We start from the raw sequence: 19,940 nt of genomic DNA on the forward strand, positions 1-19,940 counted from the left end.
GTGAAACTAGGTCAGATTAATCCACAGAGTAATCAAAAAAACGATCTACTTTTCTCACTAAGGTCAAACCGGATGATTAATCAATGTTTCAGAAACGAGTTTTCTAAGGTGACTTCGGGTTAGATACAATGTTTCAAAATTATTCGCTAAGGTCAGTTCGAATTAGTCGTAATTTCCCTATATATGACTTTCAATAGGTGATAGGTTCAGTAGGTTTTCCAATCGCAACCAGTAAAATTTCGCTAGTCATAACTTGCAATTTTCGAGTTATTACTTAGGGGATTTACTGATGATGATCTTTTTTTTGGGAGCTTTTGCGTCAGTCAGTGAATAATGGATTATTAACTAGAGTAGGATTTTGAAAATGGTTCAATGCACAAAATTCCGTTATTTACTATGAGGAAAAATCGCAAGCAAAACAGTGAAATATCCGCCCCAAAAATCCACAAATCCGAGATTATAAAGCAAAATTCTAATAATTAATCATCAAACAAGAAAGATTAATTGGAACAAACAATAAACAAAATTACTTCCCATCCAATAACTTTTATTATTGAATCACAAAGGTCAAGGTCATTAAGCAAGACACAAATCCATTATGAAATGTATGTTCCAGTACTTATCAGAGCAAATGGGGTTCCGATTAAAGATATCACTATCATGGTGCGTTATCACAATTATTGCAGAAATGTGTTTTTTTAGCTGATAAATTCTACTACTAGACACGAAATTTCTCATTCTATGTTTTAGTGGCCTCCACGTCTCAATGGTGATGGTATAGGCACTTTTAGCTATAATTGTGTCGGTTTATTGTTGATGTGGACTGTAGTGAATATCATGGGAATGCTAAACAAGTAAATATATTCTGCAGTTTATATTATTTCTTCTGCATAAAACTCTGTAATTTTTACATGCATATGGAAGTTCTTCATAAGCCCCTTGTGGTCTAATTTTCTAAATTTCCTTGAACCTTTTCAGAGGTATCTCTTTCTCTTTTAGCTTTCAAACACACGTTCACAAAACGTAAACTTTTTTGTTTTAAAAGAAATTCAAGCTTGATTCAGAATGCTCTACATAATAGATTTTCCGAGCAGTTTAACACATTAGTACTTCAATCATGTGGTCATCGAGTTCCAAATACTTTGTTTTTAGAAACTTAGAACTAATTTCAGGTAGCCCCCTTACCCCGCTATGTTTTAATATGGTTTACCATAAAACAGTGGTCTCTTCCTATTTGAAAATATTGTAGCTTACCGGCAACACTGATAACCTTATCATTCCAGTGTTAAAATAAATAAGGATGTGTTTCTGCTTATAATAAAAGTGTGTCAAACTCACTAATCCCGGGCGGGTTTTAATAAAACAAATAACGTTACAAATTCACGGAATTCGCTAACATCGGAATAAATACATAGAAATTAAAGCATCATGGAATTAAAATGTTGGAACCTATAGTGCTGTTAGAATGTGTATTCATAAATCATGATATCACGAAGTCCTCGCATGATAACAATTTTGATCATCCTTATTCCAATTTCTGTTGATATTAATTTTATTTAAATTGCCTCATTAGGATTCATCATCATACTCCTCAACGATGTACTAGGTGATTCCAAGAAACTTCCAATAATTCCTGAAAAGTTTCCCTGGTGGCTATTAATGACCTTAATAGTTTTGGGAAAATATTCACACAAATTGCTGTAATTCTTTTGAGACGAGCTGTAGATGTTCTGCACTTCTCATTTTTGCTACACGTTAAATAGATGCGATAAATTATGTTAAAAATATGCGTTTTAGCTCCTCTGTGTACCTTCCTTCATAAACATTCCCCGAGTGTCGTAAATTAAAATACATTGGTTTGGTTTTATTATATAAAACGTGGACTTTGAACATGCCATATGTGAAACTCAAATGAACACGCAGGAAATAAATTGAGCGTGTATTAAAAGCCGATTGAGATCTCGAATTTTGAACTCCAATCTGCGTAATGAACTTTAGAGGACAAATGGAAAATGATTTCCTAAAATAATATGCACACGAAAATCGTATTAATGAGGGAAAACCGGCATAAGAATGAGTCGTGTGTTGTTGGCAAGGTTCAAGATGATATTTTACTTGTGTCACTATTGATGCTGAGAAATGATTTCGTTATTTACATGGAATTGTTTTTTTTTTTTGCTTTTGGATGGGCAATGTAGGGAGAATAACTTTTTGGCAGAATTTCTCAAATTTTCTAATAAATCTTAAAAATCCCGTTTGAAGTCCAATTCCATTAAATTTTATTCTAGAAACTCCATTTTAACCACGAGTTTCCTGTCGAGTCTTCAAACTATCCGTGTATGAAAAATTCACTTAATTTGAAAATTTGTTAAGATTCACTGTATTTATATTGATCTTTAAAGGCTTGAAAAAAATGTTCTAAACCTAAATTCACATCAAGTTTACAGTTTACTAACAAGTTTAATCGAAGTGGCTACTTTTAAAATCAATTTCTGTTGAAAAACCAACAAATATCCTAATAAACGTGCCCCAATGTGAATAGCCAATCTGGAGAGGCGTATCGAGTTGTAGTCTAAACTAACCTGACTGTTTTTAACGAACTAGAATTCGTTTACTTCTCCGTCGCAACAAACTTTTTGTTGTGATGACGATGACTTCTAAGTTGCCATAAACCACACCCAGAGGGGCATAAAGGTTGATGGCCCCCATTATCCTGTTTCATTCCCTGGTTAGAGACTTTAATGCCGGACTATCTCCGAAGACATTCCTTCTATTGTTGCTCAATTTAGTTTCTCGATTGCTCGATTGAACCAACTAAATCTCAACTCCCTCTTGGAAACGTAGAAAGCATAGAGGAGTTATGATTTAGCAATTCCGGCTTATGTATTTAGCAATGCAAAACATGTTGAATGAGCTTAATGAATTATTTGAATATATACGAGAATAGTCCCAGTAGTACCCAACCTGATATATAAATACTGAACATAGCATTTTGATCGAACAATTGAATATAAGAAAGCTGTGCGCAAGATAGGTGAACGATTACTCACAATTGGAAAAAAAGAACGCCGTAAGAATGTTTCAAGGGAGTGATGAAACATGGGTCCATCATTTTACACCTGAGATGAAAGGGAAATCAAAACAATGGACTCAAAGGAGAGAATCGGCTCGAAAGGAAGCGAAAATTGTTCCTTCTGCAGGAAAGTTGGTGGCGTCGGTTTTTTGTTATGCATGTGAGATAATTGTTATTGACTCTCTCCCTAAAGGAAAAACAATAAATGGAGAATATTATACAATGTTATTGCAACATTTGAGCAAAGAAATGATGAAAAAGTGACCGCATTTGACGAAAAAGAAAGTCTTGTTTCATAAAAATAACGCATCAGTACACAATTTCGTCATCGTGATAGCCAAAATCAATCAACTTGGTTTCGAACTTTCCCTCGTCCACCCTGTTCGCCAGATTTAGCACCCTCAGATTATTTTCTATTTTGAAACTTAAAAAAATGGCTCGGTGGAAAGAGACTTGCTAATAATGAATAGATGGAGATCGAGATTGATGCCTATTTTGAAACATTTGAAGTTTCTTACTATAAACAGGGTATAGAAGCTACAGAACATCGCTGGGAAGTTTGTCAATCTCAAAGTAGGCTATGTTGAGGAATAATTTAATATTTTCTAAACATTTTTTTTCTTTAAGTGTTTGGTCAGGTACCTCTTAGACTATTCTTATATCATCGTTAGTAAATCTAGAAATTCTCTTTCTAGCGATATCATTGAAATTAACTATAATCTATTAATTATAGTGCTTTGTCTTTAATCAATAATTAAGTTTTCGATCGAGATCAGTGTGGACTATGGAAAATTAAGAAAAAAATGATCTAAAAGTGACCTATTCAATAAATCACAACTCATAATCAAAATGTCCTAAGACATTGATGAAAACCAACGTGAGGCGATTTTGGTCAGGAATTCAATCAGCATCTAATACTTCAAATTGATTTTTTTCCATTGAGTTAATTAAAGATAAAACATACCAATTTCGGATAGAAAGCACATACCACTCGTCAACTAAAATCTCCTCTGAACTAAAGTAACCAGGAACCAGACGTTGAATCTGAGGAGTAAAAAGTTCTCAGGACTGACGTCAAAATCACGTAGGGTCCTTTATAATGTTATTAAAAGTGTTAGTTACTAATTGCACCTATTTTTGCGTAAACACTAAAAATTCTAAACCTAAACGGATTTTGGTGTCATTCAAAGCAATCATTCTGATAGCCTGATTCAAGAGTTTGTGCACCAAATCAGACCCAGCGCTATGTGCTTTATTCATCAAAAACTAACCTGGACTGTAGGAATACCTAACTACAAGATCAGGAGGTTAGTTCAGGTTATTAATGTGATTTTTTGTATGCACTTAAAGCCTCATCAAACCAAAACTCAAGATGTATTATTTACAAAGTTTAACATAGGGGCACAAATTTGTCAGTTTTTCAGCATTTAAGGCCCGTCGCTGGAGCCACGTTTCTTAGAACCCCCCATCGCGGACCACGACCAGGTCATACCACGGATTTTAGAACGCGACACGAGATTTAAAATATAAAAAAGTAAAAGTGAAAATCAACTTCAGACCAGTTTAGACCGTGTGTTGTGTTCGGCAACGGTTTAAACTTATTCATTGATAGCTACGCGCAGCGCTGTTTGGTGGCATCTCCTTCCTGCGTGATCGTGAGGCACCCATCGAATTCGCCCATTTGCAATTTTTATTAGCGTTAACTACTTTGTTTAAACAATGTGCTGATACTAGATAAAGCTAATTCTAATCATCAGGAAATTGCAAATACTCTTTGTATAGTTTAAATTCCAACAGTGCTACTCCTGGGATTATAGTTTCAGTCGTGAGATCGTGATCTTGATAAAGATGAAATTGTAAGTGGATAAGTTACTAATTGATTTATTCATACAATTTTTTTTATTTAATGATAATTTGATTTGAGTTTTTACTGTTACTAAGTAATTAAGGTTTTCATTATTTAATTCAAATGCTTTTGTTTGTGAATGATTTGTCATCCTCATTCTACTTCACACTTCGAAAAAGATAACTTTCTCCTTTATGCGTTGAGGATGTGGCATGTTTCCGACACGTGTGCTGGAAGATTATTTTGAGACGCATGGCAACAAAGTATTTAGAACAATGAATTAAGTATGAACACGGTAAATATGAGTAATGTATTATTGAGCGTCAAATAATTGTTTTTTTGATATTTTGTTCAGAATTTTGTCTTTTGATTCTTCTTTGTACTTACTTTATAGGGCAATCTTTTTTATAAATCTCCTGTCATCTTACCTTTGGCCTTGGCTAACCATCTAAGCCTTTTTGATATTTGGAGTATGGAGGTTATCGTTCTCAGTTAATTCCATTAAAATATACGATATTTATCTAAATTGCTTGTTTTTTGATGTCGAAAATTTTAACTTTCGTTTTTCAATTTATTACACTTGTTAACACAAACTTCTGTCTGGGTTTTCTTGAGTGTTACATAAACAAATAATTAAAAAGTTCAGTTGCAAGAATAGATAAATTAGAAACGGTTATTTTTAAAACTTTGAATTAGGAATTTAAGCCCCTCCCTTGCAACGCTTTGCATAAGCGCATAATGACAGTATAACATTATTATTACATAAAATAGATTTATCAGATTGCACTAATTTAGTAATTATGTACTAAAAACCGAAATTTCACTTGTGCTTTCCTGATATATACTTATACTATATAATCCTTATGTTAAGGAAAACATTTTTTCTTATATTAAATATCTTAAATAAAATGTTCTTTGTTCTTGTAATATGTGACTGTTTCTATTAAAAACCACTTAATTGTAATTTAACACGAACAATCCAAATCCAAATCCAAATTTAAATTCTTGTAGAGACACATATATTTTATATACTCATCAGTTAGCCCTCTTTAAGCTGACTCCAATGATATAAGGTTTTACATGTTTATCTCTTTTAGTTCTCTAAAAAATTCATTCAAAAATGTTTCTAAACGCTCTTGAATATTTTGAAGGTCACGTCCCTTTAATAAAAATAATAAGAGCACTTCTTAGAACCGGTTATATCCGGAATTCCGGAAGTGGTGGCACATTCCAAGCATTCCACTGTCAAGTGTTTTAACACCACTTAAAGGGAATGTCTTATTGAATTAAGGTATAGCCCAAAAGGGAAGTAGGTCAGTCGGTCGCTGCAGGTAAGACAGAGTACGAAAATGTCGAGACCAAAGTCAGATAAGGACGTCAATACTTGTAATACAAAATTAATCCTTGAAACCGAATTAATCACATCATCTATTTATTCTTGTCTGAGATTCTCCGGTCGTACGAGTCAGAGAGAGATAGATTTTTCCCCAGATATTTATTTTGTTTTTTTCATTATAACCTCAAAAATATTTGTTTTGATTTTTAGAAGAAGATTGTTATTATTTTATTTATAATTGAATGTAATTATTAATTGTAATAGTTAGAAACTGTGTTTCGAGATAATAACCATCAACAAAGTTAATTTACCCCATAACACTCATGGGGTATCTAAGGTGTACTCGTGTCTCTTTGAACAAGTCATTCCAAAACCAGAATAGTATACAACGTACCTCAACAGAATCCTACGATATTCCGCTCTATGTTTTGGACATATTTCCCACCAACATAATGAACATTTATGATGTTGAGGAGTATTTTAAATATTGCACCAGTGTGAGGTTTGTGAAACTGTATATTTTACCATCATACTGTTGACCTGCAGGTCATTTTGACTCCTTTCTGGGAGCTGTTAAGCTTTCTCCGGTCTGTAGGTATCATTATGGCTGGCTAACTTGAACTAACGTTCCTTTTAATGATAAAATTCCTCAGACTGAAGTTCTGAATTTGGTGAAGTCATTTGATTTCAAATAAATTGTACACGAAGTAATAAGGTAAACAATTTTAGATGATGTGTTTATGTCCTTGAGGGTATATGTGGAGAAGCAAATATGGATGAGGCTGATATGTTTGATTGCCTAAGTCAGATTATGGGTGCAAATTTGGTATTCTCTAATGAAGCTAGAAAAATATTTGGCCTATAACGCAGCAAGGCATATTTAGTTTCCATAGCATCCTGGACACTACTTCCTGGGGTCTTAAGATCAGGGTTTGAATGTCAACTATATGTTCAATACTTTTATTAGTGTTTTGGAAAATGCATACCTTCAAACTTTTCCTGAAACAACCTACAAAATAAAGTGTAAATAGTAAAGTAGGATCTTGTGGTTTGATGAAAATCTTCAACACATACATATGTATGTGATCATCTTAACTTCCTTAATAAATGTAGTAATCCTTCTAATTGGTTGAACTTCCCGAATAAATATGACATTTCAGGAGAGCACCTTATAGATAAGGCAAAAATGAAATAATGACATTATTCATTCTTCTTTTAATCCTCTATTGCAGTGTGACAGATAATACGTAAATATAGAGATGTCAAAAAAACTAAAAATGAAAAGAAATTTCCAGAATCACCAAGTAAATTTACCGACTTTCTAGTGTGATTTAGTCTGTGGATATTGTATATACAGTTATTACCAAGTTCTAAAATTGTCTTCCAATTGTATTAATAAAATGTTAAAATGTACTTATTCTACATAACGCTTTTAGCTTGAAAAGCATTCATTATTGTACTACCTAGCTATTACTATACATCACACCAAGATGAATATTGTTGTCTAAACAAAATTTAAAAATAGAATACATAGAAAAAGTAATTTGTAAAGCTTGAACTTAGTTACTACTAAATGGATATTTATAGATAAAATTAGATTATGACTTCAGAATAAAAACCAGGAATTAGTACTTTGAACTGGTTAAGTAAACTGTATTCATACAAGAGGTATGAATCCTAATATTCGATATGCCAGAGAGGTAGCTATCTGAATATGTTTCTCGCATTCAAATATCCCTCTTCTGAAATATTTAACTTCAAATATGAACAAATTTTGATTTCAACTTTTTATAGCTCTTGACCTTTCTTCCAATAAGTAGCCTTTTTTAGGTCAACCTCTTATTTGCAACTCGATCATGGCCTTTAATTAACATTTGAAAAAACAAGGTCCTTAGCCACTTACTTATTTATACATTATTATAAATTTATGTATATTAGTTGTTTTGTATGAGTAATCCTTTATGATTTAATTATCGCTTTTTTCTGTTTAATTTTTTTAATAATTTTTCATTTGTTTCAGGCTTAACATCATGCCGACCAAACCGAAAAATAAACCCAAAACAGTCCAAAATCCTAAGGAATCATTAGACGCCGAAGTCGGTTCCATCCACGAAGAACTCGAAGTACCTGTTAGTACCTAATCCTTAGAGTTTCTAATATGTTTTTTAATATGAAATTGTTTGTAAACTATACACATAAGATTTTATTCTTAAAGAACAATGAAGTAATTGTACTAAAATATTTTAATAACGGTTGCTTTAACCTCTTTTTTGTTTTTAGCAACACATTGTTTTCCTTCTTCCAGGTGGCATCGGAACTAGTTTTCCGCAAAATATGGAACATCAAGAGGTTCCTCCATACGATTAAAAAGAGGGACCTCCTGGATAGTCCAGAGTTTAGATGTTCCGTAAATGGTGTCACCACTTTCTGGAACGTATCCGTCCGATTTTGGAAAGGTAGGACTTTTTGTTTTTAGAAATTTTCATTTCGGCTCATCATTCCATTCATTAAATTAAGAAAATATTATAAAAACTTATTGATGCAGTGTGTTTTTGAGATATTGAGAACTCTGCAAATCACCAAAATGGAACTAGGGGAACAGAAATTAATAGTGCGAGATAAAGTGTATAAATCGATTATTGCATTACCGTTAAATGTCAAATTTACTTCGACACTGATGGTACTTTAGCTAAATTGTTTCAATTGATAAAAACGTTTAATATGGCTGTTGTGGGTATTAACTAAGTTTCAATCAATCAATAATCAAATTATATAGTTTCTCAAATACCACAAAATTCACAATCATCAAATATAGCGTTAATAAGAAAAGCGTAAAGTATTTAATTTCGCTCTTATAGTATTTGGCCTGATTTTTTGGTGGAAAAATATGTCTGAAACAGCCATACAATTTTGTCCAACGTTCCTAATTGATTCACGTCCCTAACAATATCAACGGAAATTACAATGATGAAACGTCGATTTCAGAACACACTAATTATATTTCTCATATAGTGCTACTGTCTAGATTTTTTGCCACTGTCGTGACTACGAAACTAATCAATAAATTATCTGTTTTGACCTTCTGGCGGTGCTGGTAATAAGCACTTTATGTAACCAACATTGCTATAGGCAATTTAAATAACAGAGGCTGTTTCTATGCAGAACAGTTGGAATAGAAATTGCGTCAACATTTATATTACAAAAGGGAATTTTATAGGGAAAACTACATTGTAGGTGATTTGAAAAATCCATTTTCTAGGCAGTTATGCCACATTATGCAATTATGTGCGTCAAACGTTTAATTGCTTTTGTCAAAATATTAATTTTAATGCAAGATATTGTAGTCATAAATCAATGTAAGCCCACCTACTTCCTCACATTGTGAAATTTAAACTTTTTGACCCCATGATTTTGCAGAAGACTAAACATATCGATTATTTTTAATGACGTTCAGATATTTGCTAGTAACAAGACAATGCTTTATAAACTTTTTTTGACTCAATCCGTTCCTGAAATTACAAAATTACACAAGTGGAACGTCAGTAATCAATTGTAGCGTACAGAGTATTTCACAATTTGATCACGTCATTGGAACTCGAAACCAGTAAGATACACAAGGTCGGTAAAATTATAGCAAAGATGCGCATTTTCATCCTCGATAAAATGCTATTTTGAGATTTTACAAATTCCGAACAACTTGAAATAAATCCAGAAAATTCGAAATTTTTCGGAAATAATTCATTTCCTAGTATTTCTATTAACTAAAAGAACTAAATGTCTGGAACAAAGAACTTACAATACAATAAGATCAAGAAAAACTCATGGAAGATATTTTTCTTATATTGAGCCTCTGTTACAGCCTCTTGAATTTTAACTAGTTCACCCCAGAAAGAACTGAATAAAGCAAACAATTGACAGTATTCTACTAAAATCGTCCCCATTCATTTTTTGGGCGGAATGTCGCCATATATTAATGTCCCTATGGCGTAATTTTGTTGATGTAAGATTTAGCCTAAGACAGAAGTCGTAAGAGGTCACTGTGACGTCACTTCCTGCCAATTTCGCCTTCATGGATTAATGTCTCGTTTGCCAAAATAGGATGACAAAACTGTTTAAAACAATGCTCCGCCCACTTTTCTTCTATCAGTGATTCTATACTTATCCGGACTTTCTGCACAAACACCGAAAATTGAATGTCGTTGAAACAGGTTTATAAATATTTCTTTATTCTAGGATTATATCTAATCAAAACACGGTACCCAGGTGGATTGATTGACCTCATGCATAATATTCCTAATCGAATAAACTCATATCGAACTAATGTATATGAATTTAAAACTATAATGTTACCAAGCTTTGGAGGTAATGCGACGGTCCCAAGGCCTGAGGAAAATAATAAAAATTACCAAAAACTTGGCGACTTTGAAGTTTTAATTTCAGATGGCTCAAACCAAAAACCCAAGGAACCTCTCTAATAGTTCACATGACCGGAACCACACCTCCCACTCGTACTTAACGAAATTCTCAAATTTCTGTTGCATTTTTAAAATATGTGCATAAGCAAAATAAAATTTTTATAGAGTTTTTGTATTGAAATTGGTAGAAAAATTGCTACTTAAGGGAAAAGTCCTCTTTATGACTATGTGAAGAAAAATTATGCACTTGGGTAAAATAACTATTATGAAGAAACACTCAGTGTCGTTGAATAGTAGTTTTTTCTATCGAAAACTCCATGCAACCTCGTTTTTTTTCACCATTTTTCGGAAAAACCTTACTTCAGAAAGAAACTTACTCCGCATTCGGAAGGTAATTTTTGCCGATTAAACCGCATATTGACCTAATAATAGATAAATCCAAACCTGCTAGACAGAAACTAATTGTATACACTTTTCGTATTTGAATAGTTTTTAACATTTAAATATCTGTCCCGTATTCAATATTTGAACAGTGTTAAATTTGTAGAATTAACCTTATTTTTAGTCTGGCTGTGGCTTCCAAATTAATTTACCATCTTTAATCCACAATTCAAAATTTCTGAACTCAAAAACACCATTTGAGGCTATTTGCAAATTCTCATCAGGATATAAATTAGAAGTTTTACTAAACATAGAAATTCTTATAACGCAAAAAAGTTTATTTGAAGAAAAGGTATTGTCATTAAATCAACTTTTCATCAAAACAGCAACTTACAAGGTAGCTTGTAACTTGCTGCTTGGATAGTTCGGTTATTTTCAACTTTTCATGTTATCATTAAAATATTACAAAGACTTTTAGAATAACAATATAAACTAATCACTACATGTAAAATATTAAATACTCTTATTAAGTTACACTTACACTTATTAGTTAAGGCATTTTGTTACGTAATTTCATTTTAAAAAATCATAAATAATAAGGCGACCTGCGCCAGCTAAAAGTATAAATCATCTTGTCGGGTTACTTAATGGTCCTTGATAGCTCTTAACGCCTGCAGGGGCCACAGCAGCAGTCGTCGCTGGAATAGCTATCACAGTCGCTCGAGCTATAGGAACTGGAATCAGAATAATTACAGCGTCCAAAGCTTGTTTTGCGAGATCTTGTAGATTTTTTTGCCGAGGTCTGAACCTTTTTTGGCTTGATTCCACAGCCCCTTGGAGAAACAGATTCCTTCTTTGTGGCTGGTTTTTTGATAGTGGTGCTCTTTTTCGTTGCCGTCTTTTTGGCCGGTTTCTTCACAGTCTTGCAAGTTTTGCAACCGGGCATTGTTAGATATTACAAAGTGTTATCTAAAAATAAAAATTTACATCAGAGTTAAAATTTAAAAAAGCAGAATTACAAAATTTCAATCCTGAAATTGAATTAATTTTCAGGCCAGAAATTTTCTTTAAAACGATAAAATTGTCTAAAAGATAAAAAAATTAAATTAATATAAATGCATTTTTAATTATAAATATTTTATGGTTAAGAAGAAACAGCTAATAGTCTTTAGGTAAAATTATATCAAATGTTCTTACCAGTAAACAATATTAAATATAAACGAAAAGGTCTGGTTCTGACTATAGTTGAGGAATAAATAGCTCGATTTTACAGTGGTTTTACTGTCAATATTCCTATAGATAAAAGCACAAAAAAAAACTAACACAGTAGAGTTTAGAATATTGTAAACTACCAAAATGAGGCAAAAAGTGCTTTCAAATATCTTATCTCCACTGCAATGTATCAATTTTAGCCAAAAATATGAAACTAAAATATATATCTGTGTAGGTTCTAATGAAAATTTATTACGAGAATTTTGGAAGGGCTGTGTCAAATACTTTTAAATAAACTTGAAATTATAGAAATGATTAATTAGAAACTAATAGGGTTTAATATTGTTTCAATTAACTCATACATCATACATGAGAACTCAATTGAATTCTCATGTATGATGTATGAAGTTTCAGTTGTAAATCATGTTATATGCAATTTTTTTTTAACTATTTAAATTGCGCATTTTTCGCATAATGACATGAAGTGAAAGTACTTACTTAGGAACTTGAATTTTTCATAGCTAAATCATATTTACATCGAAACATTTACCTATTATTTGTAAAAATAAGACTTCGCAAGCATACAATATTACTGTTCATTACGCGTGTTTTGTGTATCAATGAAACATATTTTTATTAATCTAAAATAATTAATTATTATCTCAAGAATGTTCGAATAGATATTCGCCTTTTTGAATAAGATTCGAAGCTTACTATTTTTTTCACATAATATGCTAGAATTTTTTTCGTTAGTTCAAAATAGTTCGGTTGTTCATTACGAGCTTCTTGTCGCAATAATTTCAAGTAAGTTTGCCAAGACTAACTGTTTCGAAAAAATCCAAATGCCTTTTTTTGGAAGAACATATTTTCTAACAGTAATAAGAGTGACAAACTTTAAAAGCCTTGTACCTACTCAAAAATATCCTAAGAATCTTAAATTAAATTTAACTTGCATTCAATAATGGGTTAAAATTATGCACCTTAAGCACCACGCACACCCTGACGCAACTAAAACTTATTCAAATTTTAAACGACATACCCTTAATCCTGTTTTTCTAATTGTCTCTATCTCCTCTCGTTTTTCTATTCCAGGTGCAAATGGCAAAAAAGTAACCAACCCCCTGGTGATATGTTTAAACCTCACTGGATGCGAAACAGAAGAAACTGGCCAAGCGCGCATTAGGTTCCAATTCGGAGTTTTCGACGCCCACATCAAGCACTGGGAATGCTGCCCTATTTCCAGTGTGGTCCTCAATTTGCAAAACACTAAGGAACTCTTATCTGTGGGGTATAAGAGTTTGAGCATCATGGACAGACACATAGACAGTGGTAGGTTTTTCGTAATATAAACACCCGTAAGATAATTTCTGGAATAGACGATGTTAAGGTTTTTAATTCCTAACAAATGCTTTTTTCTAGTTAAAGATGTGAGGATAATGGTGAAAATTCAGATAATCCAAAGTGATGAAGAGGTGCACAGTTTATCTCAAGATATGGCGAGGCTGATGACGATTGAAGAAAGCAAAGATACGATGATTGAAAGCTATTGTGATTCGGAGAACAAGGACTGCCACAATTCTCCTTTAACTGCTCATAGTTGGATCGTGAAAACTAGAAGCGAGAAACTGGCCAAAAGACTGGAAACTCATAGTGATGATAAAAATAAGGTAGGATGACCCTAAATTCTAGTTAAAAAAAATTGTGTACTAATTACTGATACTTGCAGAACGTAAAGTACCTACTGTCTCTTCCGGAATATTCTTATGGTGTAGTAAATGAGCTAATACGCTATATTTACACGGACAAGGTGGATTGTGCCGATAAATACGCAGCCAAATTGTTGCCTATTAGTACGATATACAATTTACAAGGTGAAATTTTTGTTAGAACCAATATATCAGTATCCTGTTCATTTTATCTAGAGGATTATTTCCATGGAAATTTGCTCTATCAGCAGCTTCGCTTTCAATATTTCTGTCTGGTTGGCAAAGTTGATAGGATTTTGGTATATTTGCACTTTAAAGATACAAATCTAGCAATTTCGGAGATATGAACTCTTGAAAATAGTTTGTACCGTTTATTTTCAAAAGAAATGTATATTTAATTTTTTCTGTTAGGTTCATGTTTTTTCTTATGCTTTCAGGTCTGAAAGGACTTTGTGAACGCCACTTGATAGAAAGCCTCACTCCATCCACCGTTGCGAACATTCTCCTTCTTGCCGACCAATGCAGGTGCGAAAACCTCAGAAAAGCCGCCCTGCACTACTGCGAAGACTCTGAAGAAATTAAAGGGAATGTCCATATGGGCAAAACGTTAGCATGGCGGGTAATGGAGATGGTTAACCCTGATTTGTTCATGGAGGCGTGCGAAAGCATAGGGAGTTCGTCGAGCAATTTGGATAGTCCTGGAACTCCCGGTGGATCTTGGAGCGACTGAAGTGTTTGTACCTGACCGTATTATTAGCTTATTAAATGTCTCGTGTAATAGAAGTACAAAAGTGTTATTTTTTTATTCTTAAGGACGTATTGCGTGTCTTTTTAGCACAATAATTAGATACGTAAGAAAATTGGAAGAATGCGAAGAAATCAGTTTTCAAATAATTGACACTTGCTTTTCAAATAATTGTTACTGTATTTTGTGTGCTGGCTCATACTGCTAGGTTTTAAGACTATCTGCTAAGTTCGACCTTTTTGGTAGGTATTTACAGTTCATGCTCAGGAGTTGAAACTCGCTTTAGCAAATTACAGTTTTTATTTCTTAATAATTGATTGCAACTTTGATTATTTTAATACTAAACTGCTCAATAGAATTTAAAATACCTCTGGAGAATACCTTGCATTTGCTTTGGTCGATGTCTATTTTCGTTAATTTATATATTTTTTCACTTTTAAGTAGAAATATGTATAAGTAGCTAATGTCACATTTTTGTAAATCTACTAGAAAATGTATTTATTCCAATAAGTTATAATCTCTTCGTATATATTTATATTAAATATATAGTCTCCATAATATGTTGTAATAGTTTTGTTTTCTCTTTATAGCCACTACACAAGTGATTAAAAATATGCAGGATGCTTCGTAAATAGATGGAAAAGGACACGTTAAGATTCTACCCCGTATAAAAGAGGATCTATACATATAATAACTCTCTCCTCATTGTAATCCAAAGATGAAACTAATAGGGCGTTTCTTATAGATCTTAATTTGCAAAATGTTCTTATTTTGTTCTAGTAAATATTTAACTAAAATTTGGATTCCAGATTTCTCATAACAATCCAAATAAAATAACATGCACATTTTAAACCCGATTCCCGAAATTATTCACTTTCTTAAAGCCCTGATACTAAATATTTTCAAAAGCGTGCAAGCTTATGAGTTTTATCCTTACTGCCCAGGACCAAGATTTTACTAGTCGATTAAGACACTTCTCTTGATAATACTGGGTAAACGCCTTTGTTAATTCTCCTGTGTGTTCTTCATTCATTCTCTCATTCAATGTGTTTTTTTTTCAATAAATAAAACTAACTATCGAATTAGATGAATTTTATTATAAAATACCTTCAGACATACAAACACACCTATCATCTAAGACACAGTTCTGTTTATTCCACTCGTCTCTTTTTTACTATGGAGCCCAACTGAAAAACAAATGTTGTATGATTAGAAAACATAAGGATTGTTTCAATGGAAGGTAAAAAAAAGGATTATTAATCTACCATCAGAAATATGCCCAGGATTTTTTTTATCGATGTACTAAGCGTATTTCTGACTGTTTCTAACGGTCCGGAATTAGTTCATAAACTTTTCATAAATTAGTTCAGTTCTTACCAAATCTGAAATGGCAGGTAAATTACTCGTTTGGTCTGAGGTATCAGGCGCGGCCGGATTCTTCGATCCTTTGATGTTTCTATGCTGAGGGAACGTCGGCATAAGTTTGGGATCACAAGCTGAAAACGACCGCATCACCTATGTATGCTTGGTAAAATCAAAAAATTTTTGTCTCTTACGTAGTGGGGGTTCCTTAAAGTAGCTACTTTGCAAACACTCCTCAGCAGTAGCCCTCTTTCGAGGATCATACATGAACAAGAAATTTAGCAACCTCAATCCCGCAGCAGAGAGCCACGGGAATTTTTGCTTTAAATTATTATAGGGTTGTTGCTTTAAGCTATAGTTTTGTAAAGCCGGCAAATTACTGAACCCTGGCCAAATGGCATCTGAAGGAGTGCCCAGCAAGTCAACAATCAACTCCAATTGCTGAATTTCACACCGCCCAGGCAGTAAAGGTTTGTGCCCCAAAAGTTCTCCTAAAATACAACCTGCCGCCCACATATCAACACTAGTTGCTTGTATTGTGGCTTGTAAAAGCAGTTCTGGGGATCTGTACCATAGAGTAACCACGTGAGGAGTCATAGGCTTGAGAGGTATACCAAATTTCCTGGCGAGACCAAAGTCAGCTGAAATAGTTTTGGTAAGACCTACTCAATTTGCAACTATTCAGAGGATTAGTACCGATTTTTACACATCCTTTATCAGTCATAAGCAAATTAGACACTTTAAGGTCTCGGTGAACTACAAAGTTGTGGTGCAAGTAGCGGAGCCCTCGTAACACTTGCAGCATTATGCACTTGACTTGGGATTCTGTGAATGGAGCCTGCATGTTGTCAAGTAGTGAAGCCAAGTCTTGTTCGCAATACTCCATTACTAAGAAAATGCTACATAAACCAATAATTAGAAAACATAATCAAAATATGAGATGGAGAAACACAAGTGAACAGAATATAATCTTTTTAGAGTCTGAATATTTCTATAGAACGTCTTTAAGACGCTAAACATGAGACTATTATCAAATAATACAGGTACAGAATGAAATCTAGATCCTCTGCTAGATTACATATGCAATGCACACCAATTTAACATAATAACTACCTTTCTAAACTTTTTCCAACTACAACTTCCTTTAGATGGACTATATTATCGTGTTTACAATTTTGCAAAATCTGAATTTCCCTCAGGCTACTAATTGGCATACCATCTCGCTCCTGGTCCATTCGAACTTTTTTAAGGGCCACAATCTGGCCAGACATTGTGTCTTTGGCTCTGTCTACATTCACAAGAAAGATAATTAATTAAATTATCATATATGTGATATAAATGGTGCATCAGAAAAATCCTGGTCAATGCTGCTGTGGAAACTATTCCAAACATGACTTGTTTGTTGTAACTTAATTCATTATTTATTTGTGAAATATGTCAAATTCAATATCAAATTTTAGGCCAAACTTAGTAACATGTAGGTAGTAAACAAAATGCCCTTGAACAAAAATCTTTTGATACACCCATTACTAACTAAAGATAATAATGTCACTTACAAACAATACCATAGGTGCCTTCTCCAATACGGTTGAGTTTCTCAAATTCAGAGACAAATCTGCATCGACCAAGCTAAAAAAAATTGTACTTCACAGGAATAAAAATCTACACACCTATTGTTACAATGTGTGCCAAGTAAAAGTATTGACAATTGTATGAGATAACAGATTTGTATGTTCAAATTTAGTTGTTGTGTGTTAGTGAGAAATTTAATACAAGCCTTCACAACTTTGCATTTGCTGAATTTTTAACTGAAATTAAGCATCAATGTCTTGGTTTTTTGTATTATATTAGTGTGTTCATACATTTAATACATTCTGAAAATAATTTAAAAGAATTAAAATTTTCATGAATACACAAAATGCTCTCAAAGTGGTATGAACTCACAAAGCAGTATGCCCAATTTTATCCAGGCAGTGTGACAATCAACAAATTGGAAATTTCAGGAAGAAATTTGGCTTTTATAGATTTATAGTGTCTCTTCATTAGCAGGAAGATCATATTTTGGACATTTTGCCATAAACTGCCTATGGTTGCAAATAATTGAGTGTGCCTTATGAACTTAAAATGCTACCCTTTTTGCAGGGTATATGTTATCCTTGTTACTTTTGGGATATTTATGTGCAAATTATTAGCATTTTCAGTATTTTAATGCATAATAAGTAATTCTGTGACCTCCAACCTACAATTTTCTATAAAAAGTAAATCTAACTCTTATAAAAAATAGGAATATGTTCCAAATTATTACTTTGATTTCAATTGATTTTGCAATACGATGACAATCATACATAGTGATTAAGTCCTCACTGTAGGTGTCTTTTATTTTATCTGCATTAAGCAGGACCTTATAAATTATAGTGTGCCTGGGATTTCAATTTTCAAAAACATTGAGGTACTTACAAGATCATTCTCTGGAATGTTCATGGGTTTACCCGTAAGAAAAGATGTTAGTATTCCCTTTTTGGTAATAGGGGCTGATGGCTCAGCCCCATTTTCTATTTCTCGAGGCTTGGTATCACCTAAAATATTATATTTTAAAATTAAACATTTTTCCGGCTTTATTTTACATCTAAAATGAAATAACCTATGAGAAAGAAACTTACCTGGCTTTAAAATATCCACGTTCATGACGAACAGTCCAAACTATAGCTAGATCAAAACAGAGAAGCACTATATAATATATGAGCCTTTGGCTTTAAAATTTAATATTTATCTTTATTTATCCACACTTAATTGATTCAGCAGGTAAATAAAATAAGCAATATTTAAACCGAAATTTTCAATATTTCCATTTCCAAGGAAGCTAAAAAAAGTGAAGATTGACACTATTGACAATGATAGTGACAACACTGAATATTGACAAGGCAACTACTATATCCGGATAAGCGGTAAAATTAGAACTGGCAATGCTGTACATAGATCAGAAAGTTGAGATTAGTAATCAACATTTATGATGATCGCATATATGTATGTACATATATTACGAACAGATAAATGTAAGACTAGATCAATACTCCGCAGAAAATCCTGAAATAAGATAGGTTGAACATATAGCAGACAGTAACAGTAAAATAGATAAGTGCACTAAATGAGTGGTAAATAAAATAGAATTTAAAGCACCATGAACAGTATCGTCACTAGTCGAAAGAATGGGCGCAATCGTGGGGTAAACTCCGGAAATAGGTCTCCTGTGAGCGAGCAAACTGTAGAAATTCACTAAAAGATCATATATAAACATTTCATAAATTAATTTAAAAAAAAAAAAGGAAAAAATTTCTTTTCTATTTTTCGAGGAAAAAATCAGCAGCAGTGTGGTACAAAAATAATCACAAAATAGGTTAAATTAATAATTAGGTTTTCGTCGTTTTACAGTTAAAATAGCTCGAAAATGTAATACACAATTGCTCATTTAAACCTAGACGTGACTAAATTTTAAAGAAAATGAGGCTAAATTCTTTCATAATAATACGCCCTAAAAGGAGACACAACTAGGAAAATCAAGAACAAAAACCAAATCTAAAAACTAAAAGACAATGAATGGGAAAACTGAAATTAATTTGATAAAGTTTGATTAAGATTTATATTATTTCTGGACTAAAAATACGTGACTAAAGTGTCGTTATTGCAATTCAGGGACACCTTGTAGATACATGCATTTTTCCTAAATGCACAGTAGTGCTGGAATCTACCCAACCGATCAAAGGGGACCCATAAAATTACAATTTTATTCCCCCAGAAGCGCATTCGAACACGTTCAACTGATAATTCATTTGAATGGATATTTTCTAAAAGCGAATGAGAATATCA

The 19,940-nt window shown here is 32.9% G+C and overlaps 3 protein-coding genes across 5 annotated transcripts in view; 2 read left to right on the forward strand and 1 right to left on the reverse strand.

The window, feature by feature from the left end:
- LOC136417878 (speckle-type POZ protein B-like) overlaps positions 1-15,272 on the forward strand; it is a 26,024-nt gene extending 10,752 nt beyond the window's left edge. The window contains exons 1-7 of one of the 3 annotated variants that reach the window (XM_066403736.1): positions 731-854; positions 8,276-8,384; positions 8,561-8,711; positions 13,356-13,592; positions 13,683-13,930; positions 13,990-14,134; positions 14,407-15,272. In XM_066403736.1, the coding sequence (XP_066259833.1) occupies positions 817-854; positions 8,276-8,384; positions 8,561-8,711; positions 13,356-13,592; positions 13,683-13,930; positions 13,990-14,134; positions 14,407-14,699 (1,221 nt within the window). In that variant the 5' untranslated portion in view covers positions 731-816 and the 3' untranslated portion in view covers positions 14,700-15,272. Of the gene's footprint in view, positions 1-730; positions 855-4,585; positions 4,930-8,275; positions 8,385-8,560; positions 8,712-13,355; positions 13,593-13,682; positions 13,931-13,989; positions 14,135-14,406 lie in introns of those variants that run through there. The other 2 variants (XM_066403737.1, XM_066403738.1) reach the window with 2 other exon arrangements.
- Positions 1-19,940, forward strand: part of LOC136417880 (erlin-1-like) — a 121,035-nt gene that overhangs the window by 26,798 nt on the left and 74,297 nt on the right. The window lies entirely within an intron of this gene.
- On the reverse strand, positions 15,790-18,932 carry Cdc10 (cyclin-dependent kinase 10). The gene is made up of 8 exons (XM_066403609.1): positions 18,737-18,932; positions 18,534-18,652; positions 17,633-17,705; positions 17,190-17,364; positions 16,773-16,975; positions 16,271-16,717; positions 16,092-16,210; positions 15,790-15,901 (listed from the first exon to the last, which is right to left on the reverse strand). Exons 1-8 carry the CDS (start codon positions 18,759-18,761, stop codon positions 15,866-15,868), a joined length of 1,197 nt encoding a protein of 398 aa, XP_066259706.1. The 5' UTR covers positions 18,762-18,932; the 3' UTR covers positions 15,790-15,865.

Source organism: Euwallacea similis, chromosome 30 (assembly GCF_039881205.1).
Source record: "Euwallacea similis isolate ESF13 chromosome 30, ESF131.1, whole genome shotgun sequence".
NCBI lineage: Eukaryota > Metazoa > Arthropoda > Insecta > Coleoptera > Curculionidae > Euwallacea > Euwallacea similis.

Bases quoted from the DNA above. Each gene is read 5' to 3' on its own strand.
- Cdc10 (XM_066403609.1), bottom strand. From the start codon at position 18,761: ATGAACGTGGATATTTTAAAGCCAG. The intron at 16,976-17,189 runs GTAGTTATTATG...TGGTTTATGTAG, and splicing joins GTTGGAAAAAGTTTAGAAAG to CATTTTCTTAGTAATGGAGT. The intron at 16,718-16,772 runs GTACTAATCCTC...AAACTATTTCAG, and splicing joins TAAAGGATGTGTAAAAATCG to CTGACTTTGGTCTCGCCAGG.